This window comes from Urocampus carinirostris, chromosome 1 (genome assembly GCF_059441175.1).
Source record: "Urocampus carinirostris isolate Australia breed hairy pipefish chromosome 1, RoL_Ucar_1.0, whole genome shotgun sequence".
Taxonomy (NCBI): domain Eukaryota; kingdom Metazoa; phylum Chordata; class Actinopteri; order Syngnathiformes; family Syngnathidae; genus Urocampus; species Urocampus carinirostris.
In genome coordinates, this window is record NC_142349.1 from 51838494 (window position 1) to 51852770 (window position 14277).

Below are 14277 nucleotides of genomic sequence, written 5' to 3' on the forward strand. Positions count from 1 at the left end.
TAGTGTAATAATCTGTGAAGCCCTTTGAGACTCTTCGTGATTTAGGGCTATACAAATAAAAATGACTTGACTTGACTTGACTTGACTATAGATAGATAGATAGATAGATAGATAGATAGATAGATAGATAGATAGATAGATAGATAGATAGATAGATAGATAGATAGATAGATAGATAGATAGATAGATTGACTTGACTTGACTTGACTTCTTTTTTTTGAGCTGATTACTACTTCTTACTACTAATATTACTAATTTCTAATCTTGTAACACTTTTATTTTGTTTGTAGAGGAATGAAAACTGTGAAATAAAAAAAATGTATGCACATTGTGAATTAGATTTGTCTGTATGTATGTACCTTAATAAGGGGATTTACAACCATTAATAAGGGGAGCAATTGGGTAGTGTTGAGAATCCTTGTGATAAAGGGCTATAGAAACATAACTTGACTTGTTCCTTAGCTAAAAACAAGTTTTTTTGGTTTGAACAATTTTATTGACACTATCAACAGCAAAAAAACAATGTGAGGTTTGGTAAAACACTAACTAGTTTATGTTGTGTACAATCAGACACAATAACTAGATGTAACGTCCTGCCTTCTTTTACTCCCCGTTGTCAAGGCAACCCAGCCTTGACGTATCCGTTTAGTCATCATTTAAGATTCTATCGCCATCACATACGAAGTTTCAAATTAAGTGAATTCCATATAGATTTTCACAATTCAACGGTAACAACTAGGCACAATGATAATGGTGTCCTTAAGTGACGGCAGGCTAGTTTGATCAAATTTTAATTTTCACGTCGGTTTGGTCTGTTTGTTGAATAGTGACGTGAATTTCGTCCATCATTAAAGACCCGGCTCTTTCAGCTCGGCTCACTGAAAAGACCCGCCTCTTTTGACTCCTAAACGGTTCTTGGGATCTTTTTGTTATGAATGACAGATTTTATTACCAATACTAACGAAATATTATCCACCAAACTAGTTCATTTTGAAAAGGCTATTTTGTTTCAATATACAGTAAATCTTTCTCCAATTTCAACTTTAGAAATCTCATCTCATTAGCTACACCGCTTATCCTCAGTAGGGTCGCGGGGGTGCTGGAGCCCATCCCAGGAAACATCGGGCAGTGGGCAGGGGAGACCCTGAACTGGTTGCCAGCCAATCGCAGGGCAACTTTAGAAATAATTTCTACAAAAGAGAAAAAAAGAGAATGTAGGAGGGAGAGAGAGGGATAGATAAAGAGAGAGAAGAAGGAGAAAAAAATAATAATGTGAGAGGGAAAGGATGAAGAAGAAGTGAGAAAGAGAACAAGAGAAAACAAGAGAAAAAGAAAAAAGAGAGAACAGGAAAGAATGAGAAAGAGAGAAGGAGAGTGAAAGAGAGAAAATGACAGGATAAGAAAGAGAAAAATAGAGAGGAGTTAAAGAGAATAAGAAAAAGGGAGAAAGAGACAGAAAGAAAAGGGGTAAAAGAGAGCAGAACAGAGAGAGAGAGAGAGAGAGAGAGAAAAAGAAAGGGATATATAGAAAAGGAAAGACAATGGGAATAAAAAGAGAAAGAGAAGAGAAAGGAAATGTGAGGGAGAAAGCAGAAAGAGTGATAGAGAAATATGACAAAAAGAGTAAAACACAGAAAGAAAGGGTGAAATGAGAAAGAGAATAAGAAAAAAGAAAAGGAAAGACTAAATATGAATAGAGAGCAAAGGATCCTAAGAGAAAAAAAAGACGAGAAGAGTGAATGAGGCAGAGAGATCAGAAAAAGAAAGACAGAAAAAAGAAAGAGATACAGGTAAAGAGAAAAAGACAGAAAGGGAAGGAGGGAGAGAAGAAGAGAAAGGAAGAGAGATAGAGAGAGAGAGAGAGAGAGAGAGAGAGAGAGAGAGAGAGAGAGAGAGAGAGAGAGAGAGAGTGAGAGAAAAGCCCGCGCGTGAGCGGGAGAGGCTGCCCTTTCTAGATGAGGAGGCGGCTCGTAAATACGTTTTGTTCGCGTACGACCCATTGCTATTCCAGAATCCCAACGCGCACTTGAGGGAAGAAGAAGGCGGATGTATAAATGGCCACTCCGCCACTCCCTTAAACAACACAAGGCACAAACACCACCAAAGAACCGGTAAGTAGATTCTCCATCGTAACATTTAACTCACTTAATTCCTCTTTTCATTCTTAAACTGAAATTGTCACTTAGGCAAAGTGACGATGTGGGAACAGGTGGCATCACTCTTTTCACATTGACATCCGAGTAGGGAGCGGAACATCATTTTCCAACCATTTTCTGCTAAATTGTTTATCCGACCAGGGCCGTTGCCAGGGGGGCATATCAAATAAGGGGCCGGGCTGGGGGGGTTACTGCTATTATCAACCCCCAAACATTTGTTTCCAGAGCACTGTTTCTAGTGTTTTACCTGTATTACCTTTATTTTTAAATGGTATCATTCATTCTTGCATTTTGTAGTTTATATGCTGTTGCACTGATAAGTCATTATTTTTAATAGACATTTTGTTGCATCGTGCAGCAATTCCAGTTTCAACCTTTTTAGTATAACAAGTGGAAATGAGTTAAAAGTTCACAGCAGAGTGAAGAAAAAACAGTTTTGTGTGTGCAAAATTTTTCTTTATTGTCTGTAATATACTGAACAAGGAACCCCCTGAAACTGGTATTTTCCCCTGCTTTCTTTTTTCCTTTTTTTTCTTCTATTGTTTATTCCCCCAAACCTTTTACTTCTTTTTATCCCACATTTTGCTTATTTCGTCCTTTTCTTCTCCTTCTTAATTCCTAGCCTTTAAATTTGTTTTTGCTGCTTTTTCCTCTTCTTCTTGTTTTCGTTTTTCTTCTTCATTTTCTCTTCTTCCTTTTTTATTTTCTTTGTTTGTTTCCTTTTTTCCCTGGTATTTTACTTCTTTTTCTGGTTTATTTTCTTTTTCTTGCTTTTTCCCCTTTTTCTTTTTTGTGCTGAATTTTTACTTCCTTTTTTCTTATTCTTTTCTTTCTTTTCACCCCAGTTTTTTACTTCTTCTTTTCTTGCCTTGTTATCTTAGTTGTAGTTTTTCGTTTTTGTTCCGTTTTTATGTTATTTTTCTGCATTCTTTTTTTTCCATTTTTTTTAGAATATCCTCACAACTACATCCAGTTTTCTTTAGGTCTGCACAGCGTGTCCATGGGTGGGCACATTAAAGGATCAAAAAGTGCTTGAATATGTGTAAAGTGCTTGTAAATGCTTGAAATTGTTGCCATGTTTCCCAATAAGTCTGCTTAAAATGACACTGACACGGCTCCCTGGTGGCTTGGCCATTGCAATTCTTCTTCCCTTGTGATTAACAGCAGCTGGCACTATGAGATGTGTGTTACTGCAAGGATTACGTATCAATGATGGACATCTCTTATGGGCAATGTAAAAAATGAAGGTAGCGTTTCCAAGTGGTAAATTATATCAGGAAGAACTTCCTGCAACTGAAAATGCTAGCTACATATTAGCATCATTTTAACACATAACACCCATGGAAGGAAAGATTTGTCTCAAAAATATTGACACACAAATTGTTCCGATCCTCAAATATATTGGTAATAAACTCAATATATAAAAATCACATCTCTGCGACTGCTAATTCTAAATTGCGGGTGAATCGAACGCCCCAAAGCCAATTCAAATAGCAACAGAGCTAAAAATTAGACGGCTCGCTAGAAATGAGAGAAAAATTGAGCATGATAATGAGCAAAAAAGATAAAATGTTCGCTAGATAGAATTCCAAAAAATGTAAAACTTGGCTAGCTAGATAGCCTTCTAAATATCTAAAAGGGTAGAACAATAGCTAGCTACAAAACCAATAAGGTAGTCAGATAGCTAGCTTAAAAAAACGACACAAATAGCAATCGGGCTAAAAATTAGACGGCTCACTAGAAAGGAGAGAAAAATTGAGCTTGATAACGAGCAAAAAAGACAAAATGTTAGCGAGATATAATGCAAAAAAATGTAAAACTTGACCAGCTAGATAGCTTGCTAAATAGCTAAAAAGGTAGAATGATAGCTAACTACCAAACCAATCAGGTAGCCAGACAGCTAGCTTAAAAAAATTGCACAAATAGCAATAGAACTAAAAATTAGATGGCTCGCTCGAAAGGAGAGGAAAATTGAGCTTGATAACGAGCAAAAAAGACAAAATGTTAGCGAGATAGAATTAAAAAAAATGTAAAACTTGGCTAGCTAGATATAATTAGCTAGCTACAAAAGGTAGCCAGATAGCTATTTTTGAAAAAACGGCACATTGTTTGCTCATTTGCTTTATAAAACCCGCCAATTGGAATTTAGTTTGTTGTATTTCTTATAAAACAAATCAATGAAAAGATGGGTAAATAGTTGTTTAATATATTCATGGATTCTAATTCTATTCTTTTAATGAATTGCTTAGAAATAACTATCAATGCTATAATGTATATTTTTGTCCATGAAGCCCATAAAATGGAATGTATTTATTTAAATACATAAGGAAATAAATTAATAACTTATCATGTTATTACCATGTCATTACTATGTTATAACCGGTTTAATTATTAAAAACGGGGTTAAATAGACTCAGTCAGCGGATTAAAAAAAATGGTTTCTCTAGAAAATCACAATGATCCAGCTATTTTCAGAACATGTCCACGACAGACTTTCTGATGTGCGGGGATCATTGTGATTTTCTAGTTAAAGATTTTTTAGTGGTTGACTTGTTGCACATCTTGCTGCTACAAGTACCCAAAAAAGCCAAACCCGTTTTTTTTTTTTTTTTCGTTCTTTTTTCTGCCCTTACCTTTTTTCATTCTCCTTATTCCCTTTTCTCCTTTTCTTTTATTTTTCTGTTTTCCTTTTCTATTATTACCCCTTTTCTCTTCTTTTCTTTTTTCTCTCTCCTTAATTCCTTTCCTAGCTTTCTTCTTCTTTTCTTTCTTGGTTTTTCCCCTTTTCACTTTTCTTTTTCCTCTTTCTTTTCTTTCTTTCTTTCTTGCTTTCATGCACTCTTTTTTGCTGTCTTTCCGTCTTTCTTGCTTTCTTGGTTGCTTTCTTGCTTTCTTTCTTGTATTCTTTCTCTCTTGCTTCCTTGCTTTTTCTTTTGCTTACTTATTTTCTTTTTTATCTTCTATATTTTCTTGCCTTTTTATATGAAGAAAAAAGGTCACTTTGGTCTCTGAATCTCTAGTTTGTCTTCTTTCCCGAGTTTTGGTAGCAGCTGTTCTCAGTCGCGCTACAGTATAGTGCCATCTGGTGGTCAGTTAATACGCAATGTCTCTTTAATTCAAATTGCCCTCGTTTCAAAATGTATCATCTGCACTCTGCTTTTCCTTACGTGGAAGTCTTGGCGATCAGAAATGCTGTATTTCACACAGGGAAAGGGGGAAAATATGACTTTTCATGCCACTGTTTTGCATCCTGACATTGGAAAGAGACATCTGTTTTTTTTGTACATCTGATGCTCTTATCTCATTTACTTAACCCAATTTGTTGGATGGCAGAGCTCCAGGCAAAATACTCCATTCTCCTTTTTGCTTTTCGCTCTCAGATGATGGAACTCTCTCCCGGGCGCTGGTGGGACTCCGCCTTGGCGTGGCTGGTGGGAGGCTCGCAGGTTGCGGGTTTGACGTCGGTAGTGCTGACCGGCGTGTGGATGGGTCACTACCACGGCGGCTTTGCTTGGGACGGCTCGGCACGGCAATACAACCTGCACCCTCTGTGCATGATTCTGGGCCTGGTTTTCTTGCAGGGTGATGGTGAGCCTTGGATTTATTTCACACGATCGAACAAAATTCATTTACAAGACTGAACCCTTAACCGCTTGGGTCATCGGGGCACCTGTTCCTAAGTACAAGTCTCAGATACAGGACCTTCATCTTTCAGTCACTGTTGTTTTGATATGTATTTGTAAATGTAAATGATCTGCATTTATATAGCGCTTTACAATGTGCTTCACACTTTTCCCTTTTACACACTAACTAATCGCAGCGTCAGCCATGCAAGGCAATTACCCGCTATCGGGGGAATTTGGGATTCAGTGTCTTGCCCATGGACACTTCGACACATAGCGCGGAGGAGCCGGGAAATCAAACCTGTGATCTCTTGATCCCAAGACGAGCGCTCTACCTCCTTAGCTAATGCAAACTTACATTGATCCTTTATCTTTAACAACATTTAGTCATTTAGTTTATATTTATTTGATTTATTTTTTTATCAGTTGTATTTGGTATTGGAGTACTGTTATTTAAAAGTAATAGAAAGTAATTATGTTACATTTCTGCAATATTATAGTCTTCAGATTATTTTATAGATTCAATTTTGAAGTAACTGCATCGGATTCAATTTTTTAAAGTAACCCTCCCAATCCTGACTTGACTTACTGCAGCATCCCTAATTGACGGTTAAGTGCCCTATTATTTCCCTTTTTATCAGCTTGTGCTCCTCAGCAGAGTTCTACTAACCACATTAGTTTGTGTGGTTCAACAGGACAGCTGTCGAAACCAAATTGCGTTAAAGTGATAACCGAAAAGGTCAGCTGGACATTAGAGAGATGTGGACACGTGATGGAAAGGTCCTGCGGGGCTCGTAACACGCCCGCTTTGTAGGTGCAATTGGAATTGATAGCACATGAGCGCTAGTTGCGTTCGCTGGTGACCATTTTCACAATCAAAGTGCTTTGGACTGCATTGGTTTTCATGAACTTAACCATTCGTGTTCACCTTTCTGTTCCTAGCCATCCTGGTTTATCGCGTGTTTCGTAACGAGGCGAAGAAGAATGTGAAGGTGCTGCACGGCGTCATCCATTTGCTCGCCCTTATCATCAGCATCATCGGTAAGTAAGACTGTGATGTGACAAGTTTAAATGCCTGGGACCATCTCACAAATGGAGGTGTTGAGTTTAAACTGTAGTGGACACTTGAAATAATGTGAGAAGACATCCATGAACTTTGAACCTGCAAGGAGTACCGGCAAAGGGGTTCTCAAATAAGAAGTTCCATCCTTTCTTAAAGCTCCTAATAATAAATCAGATCAGCTCCATACGGTACGGGAATCAAAAAACAACAACCAGCCGATAGCACCAATGATGCAATGGTCAAAGCAACGAACAACAGTGAGTAAAAATAAGTAACTGGCATCCGGCATCCCATGAAATCTCCTTTGCACTCATCCAAAAGTAAAAACAAAGCAAACTTATCATTTCATTCCTTTATATCAAATTAATAATAAAAAAATTGCAGTATGCATCGTTACTAGATGCCAGTATGATCCAATCACTTCAGCAGCATGATGCAAAAAAATCCATATTATATAACAGTCCCTAATATCAGACATTTGAGGTGGTCAGCCACACCTATGTGCCATTGTGTGACCAAATGATCTTACTGGTTACTGAATAATGCATGCGAGGGTGCCTCAAGATCAGAAAGATCCAGAGCAAGGACAAGTTATAGCAACCTAGCATGTTGGTTCCAGTCTTCTATCTAATATCTAAGGGGCCTAACAACACAACAAAATATGTGTCCTTAAATGCAGCGTGGTTTCGAACCACAGTCGGTGTGAAACAAGGCTACATTCTCTCTCCAACTTTATTCAACATCTTCCTGGAAAGGATCATGTCTGAAGCGCTGGAGCAACATAATGGTACAGTCAGTATTGGGGGAAACAACATCAGTAACCTCCGTTTGGCAGGAGACTAACAGGAACTTCAAGATCTGGTCAATCGCCTGGACAAAGCATCAACCCTGTATGGGAAGCTTATCAGCGCAGAAAAAAACAAAATTAATAACCAACAATCCCCAAGGTATCACCACAAAAAAATCACAATCAACCACAGAGAGCGAGAACCTGTCACCAAATGTAAATATCTTGGAGCTGTCATATCAGAAGAGGGGTCAGAACCAAATTTCATGGCCAGCATAGCTCTTACCACAGCCACACTTGCCAGACTTAAACCCATCTGGAAGGACAAGAACATAGCAGTGAAATAAAAGATCAGACTCATGCAAGCGCTGGTGACTTCCATCTTCCTTTATGCTTGTGAGACATGGACTCTCCCAGCATAACTGGAAAAGAAAATCTAGGCCTTGGAAATGCGACGCTACAGGAAACTTGGAGGCATCAGCTACTTAGCCCATGTGACTAACAAAATGGTGTGCAACACCATCACAGGGCACATTAGACCCTAAGAAGAATTGTTGTCAACTGTGCACAGACGGAAACGTCACAAGATCATCAGAACTGACCAGGATAATTCTCCAGGGCACGGTTCAAAGGGGTAGGAGGAGAGGAAGACCAAAAAATAACTGGGTCAAAAACTTTTAAGAATTAACTGGTGCCAACTTTGCCGTGACCCAAGAACTGGCCAGGGAACGGTGGAGAAGGCTGTCCAGAGTTGCATCCTCATTGGTGCCCGACAACCCATGCTGTTAAAGGATAGGTGAACCGTGAACTTAATCATAGTGACACGCTTTAACCTTAACAAAACAGCACCCTCTTCTGGGAAGCTTGGTTATGGTTGCAGTATGTGTCTGTAGCATGGAGTGCTGCTTGCAAAGTGGTTAAAACTTGCCGGTGACCATCAAAACCTTTGAAAATGGGACCGCTCAAACATGATTTTTGTTCGAAGTGTAGCGATGTGAAAGGAACATTGATTCATGCTCTGTGGGAATGTTCTAAAATAGCACATGTATAGGAAACTATTATTAAATATATGGAAAAATGGTTGAAATGTACTCTCCCCAAACCATCTAAACTGTGTCTTCTTGGAAACAGAACTGTAGTGCCCCACTTGAAATCAACTTCTTTCAAAATTCAAAAGACTGTATTCATGACCTGCACTTGGATTATTTCAAGACACTGGAAGCTCCCGGATAGCCCAGTCATAATTTTTGGGAAAACGTTGCTGATGGACGCAATTCCTTGTGAAAATACCCTGCGTAGAGTGAACGGGTTGCATGGGACTAATGAGCAATGGGATGACTTTAGGAACATTTTATCAACAACAACAATCTGTAACGCCTCATACTGCATAACCACAAAGTTCTCGTTAAGTTAAGTACACTGTTTTTTGTTTTTTCTTTTCTTTTTTTTCCACATGATGAACTGTTCTTTTGCTTGTCTTTTGGTTTGTTTTGCGTGGGATTTTAAAAAAAATTGTATTCATTTATTTTTTATTAGCAAAAACTGGTATGAACTGAATTATAAAATAAAACTTACCTCTGATTGGACAGCACAGTTTAAACTTGAACCGTCACAATTCTGGTTTGCCAAAATTTACAAACATGAAACTATAAATCCTTTAAAAAAGCAGTGTCCTGCGATTACACAATGGCTCAGCGTCACATCATAAAATCGATTAGATTACGGTTAATCACCTGTGCCTTGTGAAATGGACCTCATATCTGTCTATTTTTGTGTATGTAGGTATGGTAGCTGTGTTCGACTCCCACAGAGTGGCCAAGTATACAAACATGTACTCTCTGCACAGTTGGTGTGGCATGACTACACTTGTCTTGTTTAGCTTGCAGGTAGAAACACATTATGCAAATGTTCCGTGTTTTCGCTGTGACATTTGTTATGTATCTCTCAACAGTGGGCGATGGGTTTCTTGTTCTTCCTGTTTCCCGTCGCGTCATCATGGTTACGTGGAGCGTACCTCCCCGTTCACACCTTCTGCGGTCTGCTTCTGTTGGTGATGTCCGTAGGCACCAGCCTTCTCGGTATCACTGAGGAGCTCCTCTTCAGCATTATGTATGTGTTACCTCAATTTGTCTGATACTTGAGGTCTTGTTCAAATCTGCGCCTTATCTTTTAATCTCGGATCATTACCTTGTAGTGCCAAGGCCACTCTTAGAGAATTAGTGGTGCACAATGAATACCTTTGTGAATGAATTACAAGTCCAGTAAATGAGAGGGGTAAGCGTTTTAATTCAGGGTTTTCATTTTTTACACTATCTAGAACTGACCGATATGGGTCATTCAATTAAAGTGGGCCAATGATATTTAAAGATACTCAAAAAAACGATTTTGGCAGTGAATATTCGCAGTTTTCATGTGACGTCACGCACATTCCAGGAAGTAGACACAGGGTTTGCTCTAATTCAAGCACTTTCAAGGCCCGTTTTGCAATCTTTCCAGTACCTTCACATTACATGTGATCAAACTTTTTGTACCAGCCGAAGGCTCTTGATTTTGGACTTCGGGAGACCGGAGAGTAGTGCATTACAGTAATCGAGACGGGAGGTAACAAATGCTTCAATTATAATCCCCGCAATCTTAGCAATGTCGCGAAGATGGAAAAAAGCTGTTCTAGTAATATTCTTAACGTGTCTTTGAAAGGACAGATCGGGGTCAAATATGTCACCTAAATTTTGACTGAGTCAGGATTGTTCAGTTTAAATCAGAGATATTGTAACATATTCCAATTTTTTTCCTTCAAAAAATAAAATGACCATCAAAACCAAAACGACTTCAAGTACATTATATACTCCCATGTACGCCTACATCACATACCAGTAAGCAACCCCATAAAGCTGCTTTTAAACAGCCACAGACTAAAAGGAATTCAAAATATTAATAAAGCGTGAACCTAAACATCGCTAATTTTTTGATTATGTAGTTTTAAAAGATGAAAATACCGGTGAAAAGCTAAAAATAAAACATTTTTAAACCATTTACTGTGCTATCAAGCAGCGCTTTAATGGCAGACTTACACCATTTTCATACTTCACAATCGTTTTCTTCTTTGTCTTGATTGTTTTTCTCGCTGTTTTCCACTTTACCTTCCGCTTAATCAGTACATTTCCTGGGACCCATTATTATAGACAGAAAAAGGGAACAAGACAAAGTTAATCACAAGAAAATGAGATGTGGTCCCTTTCAAACGCGCTGATTGAACAGGTAGAAGAACATCGCCCTCTACTATTAAGGAGTGTAATCGTCCCTTCATTTCTTCATCTTCTTAGCACTATTTTGCCAAGGCAAAGGCCCGTGACCCACCAGTTGATAAAAACTGGTATAGATTGTATCAGTACTTCACTCTTGCAGTGTTGATGGTCACTTTTTGTTCTTTGAACAGGCCAACGTATTCGAGCTTCCCACCAGAGGGCGTCCTGGCCAACGTTTTGGGCCTCCTGCTTGTATGTTTTGGTGTTCTGCTGTGCTACATTACGACCAAGGAGGAATACAGGCGGCCACGCAACCCTGAAGAGGAGGCTTTGGCAGTGCACTTTAACACCCTGACGGAAGGAGGCTCGCCCTAAAATGCCTAAAAATGCCTATAAATGTTTGTTAATTTACTTTCTTTTGTAGCATGGGATTTAATACTTGGAATGGATGGAGATTTAGTGGGAAACCAATCCAAAAGACTTCAGAATTTCTACTTTTCATTGACATTGGTAAGCAAAATGTGTTCGTCATTGTTGTGCAAATGCATTAAAGGTCGTGTCTGCAACTTGAAAATGTTCTAGTCTTTGCCGCCATCTCCTGGCTTATATTCATGATCGCAGCCTCAGCTCATTCCACAAGTACTCATAAACTCTTTATTTTTTCTATTTGGGGGTCCAGGATGGCATTTGATCTGTATTAGAAAGAGGGCTTTTCTTACATTTTAAAGATCTTCAGGCTACACTAACTGTCACTTGCCTGATAATTTCCTCCGGGCACTCCGGTTTCCTCCCACATTCCAAAAACATGCATGTCCGGTTGATTGAAATTGTCCCTAGGTGTTAATGAGCGAGTGAGTTGTCGGTCCCTGTGTGCCCTGCGACTGGCTGGCAACCAGTTCAGGGTGTCCCCTGCCCACTGCCCGAAGATAGCTGGGATGGGCTCCAGCACCCCCACGACCCTACTGAGGACAAGCGGTGCAGATAATCAATGGATGGGTAGGTTTTCAATGGATTAAAACAAATCAGAATTATAATGAGAGTTTATGCTACAAAAATTGCAGATTATGTGCCTTTCACTCTCAAAATGTTGCGATAACTGTCACGGTTTCCATGGCGCCCAATTGGCCCTGCCCGTGTGGCGCCAACTGCGGCTCATTGACAGATTGGCTTTCCGTCTATTTAAGCTCAGTGATCTCATTTTTCCTTTGTCAGTCCGTCAACAAACCTCCGCCCCGCAAGACGTGGATTTTGACTCGGTCCTGTTTCTTGTTGGTAGTTCCTGTCGGGTATTGTTCCCGTTTATTTTTGTCATGTTTAATATCCGTTTCCAGTTTCATTCCCGTCCATTTTTGTCCTGTTTATTATTCTCTCTAGTTTTCGTTCCCGTCCAGTTTGTCCTGTTCATTTTCAATATCCTGTTTCATTATCTCCTGTCTGTACCGTCCTGTCCGGTATCGACCCCATCTGTCCGATATCAACTCGGGCAGTTGGTATAGACGTCGTCGGCCTTTTGCTTCCTATCATTTCACGCCAGACTGCTGCCTAACGTACATGACTCCCCACTTCTCGTAAAATAAAAGGCTTTAGTGAGTAACGTCACGCGTTTGGGTCCTGATCCTGTTCTGGTTCATGACACCAAAGATAGCATTTTGAAATTAAGGACACTTTAGACACCACATGGGAATTTTAGCCCCGTATTTTTTTTAATATTATTTGACTTTGATTTAAAGAAAAATATTCAAAAATTACAAAACATGAAGAAAATGTAGACTTTAACTCTCATGCTAGAGGTAAAGTCACCCATAATTCTAATTTTGTATTTTGGCTTTTCCTCAGTGTTCGTTGGTTCTGAGAAGGCAGGTATTTAAAATAGAGGCTGAAAACAGATGAGCGGTTACCTCAAAGCTTTTGATCCATCCATTCATTATCTGCACCGCTTATCTTCAGTAGGGTCCCGGGGAAGGTTTTTATAACAGAATATATTCTTGGTATTAATGAACTAACAAACAATGGTTGCAGCAATTGACATGTTTTAACACAATTCTTTGACAAAAAGGGGAGACTTTAAAATCTATGACAAGTCAAACATACAGTTGAATGGTGCATTATTCTACCGATGACGTGTTCTGCCAAAACAACATGGGGGACGTCTAAGACAAAAGAGACTATAAGTGAGTGAATGTAAAAGTAAGTATTGGTATTGGGTCTAAGGCTCCACCCTCGTTGAGGCTAGAGTGGCTTCATTCCAGGCAAATACAAAACCCCGAATATACATTTCCTTGCGAAACTATTTGTCCCCCTTGAACTTTGTGACTTTTTGCCACATTTCAGACTTCAAACATAAAGACATAAGATGTTGTGAAAAATCAACTATAAGTGGGACACAATCATGAAGTGGAACACACTTTATTGGATATTTTAAACTTCTTAACAAATAAAAAGCAAATAAGTGGGTGTGCAAAATGATTCAGCCCATTTACTTTCAGTGCAGCAAACTCTGTCCAGAAGTCTCTGATTGATTCAATGTTGATCTAAATGACTAACGATGATAAATGGATTCCCTCTGTGTGTAATCAAGTCTCTGTATAAATGCACATGCACTGTGATAGTATCAGAGGTCTGTTTAAAGCGAAGAGAGCATCATGAAGAACGAGTAACACACCAGGCAGGTCCGAGATACTGTTGTGGAGAAGTTTAAAGCTGGATTTGGATACAAAGAGATTTCTCAAGCTTTAAACATCCCAAGGAGCACTGTACAAGCAATACTATTGAAATGGAAGGAGTATCAGACCACTGCAAATCTACCAAGATCGGGCCGTCCCCCTAAACTTTCAGCTCATACAAGGAGAAAACTGATCAGAGATGCAGCCAAGAGGCCTAAGATTACTCTGGATGAACTGCAGAGGTCTACAGCTGAGGTGGGAGAATCTGTCCATAGGACAACAATCAGTCATATAGTGCACAAATATGGCCTTTATGGAAGAGTGGAAAGAAGGAAGCCATTTCTTAAAGATATCCATAAAAAGTGTTGTTTAAAGTTTGCCACAAGCCACCTGGGAGGGACACCAAACATGTGGAAGAAGGTGCTCTGGTCAGATGAGACCAAAATCGAATTTTTTGGCAACAATGCAAGACGTTATGTTTGGCCTAAAAGCAGCACAGCTCATCACCCTCAACACAGCACCCCCACAGTCAAACATGGTGGTGGCAGCATCATGGTTTGGGCCTACTTTTTTCAGCAGGGACAGAGAAGATGGTCAAAATTGATAGGAAGATGGATGGAGCTAAATAGAGGACCATTCTGGAAGAACACCTGATGGAGTCCGCAAAAGACCTGAGACTGGGACGGAGATTTGTCGTCCAACAAGACAATGATATAAGACAAAATATAAAGTAAAAGCTA

The 14277-nt window shown here is 39.3% G+C and overlaps 1 protein-coding gene across 1 annotated transcript; it reads left to right on the plus strand.

Annotated features, from left to right (window-relative positions):
* Nucleotides 1–1965: 1965 nt before the first annotated feature.
* cyb561 (cytochrome b561) lies at nucleotides 1966–11440 on the plus strand. The gene is made up of 6 exons (XM_088356132.1): nucleotides 1966–2111; nucleotides 5537–5744; nucleotides 6722–6820; nucleotides 9412–9515; nucleotides 9581–9738; nucleotides 11066–11440. Exons 2-6 carry the CDS (start codon nucleotides 5537–5539, stop codon nucleotides 11247–11249), a joined length of 753 nt encoding a protein of 250 aa, XP_088212258.1. The 5' UTR covers nucleotides 1966–2111; the 3' UTR covers nucleotides 11250–11440.
* The last annotated feature ends 2837 nt before the right edge of the window (nucleotides 11441–14277 follow it).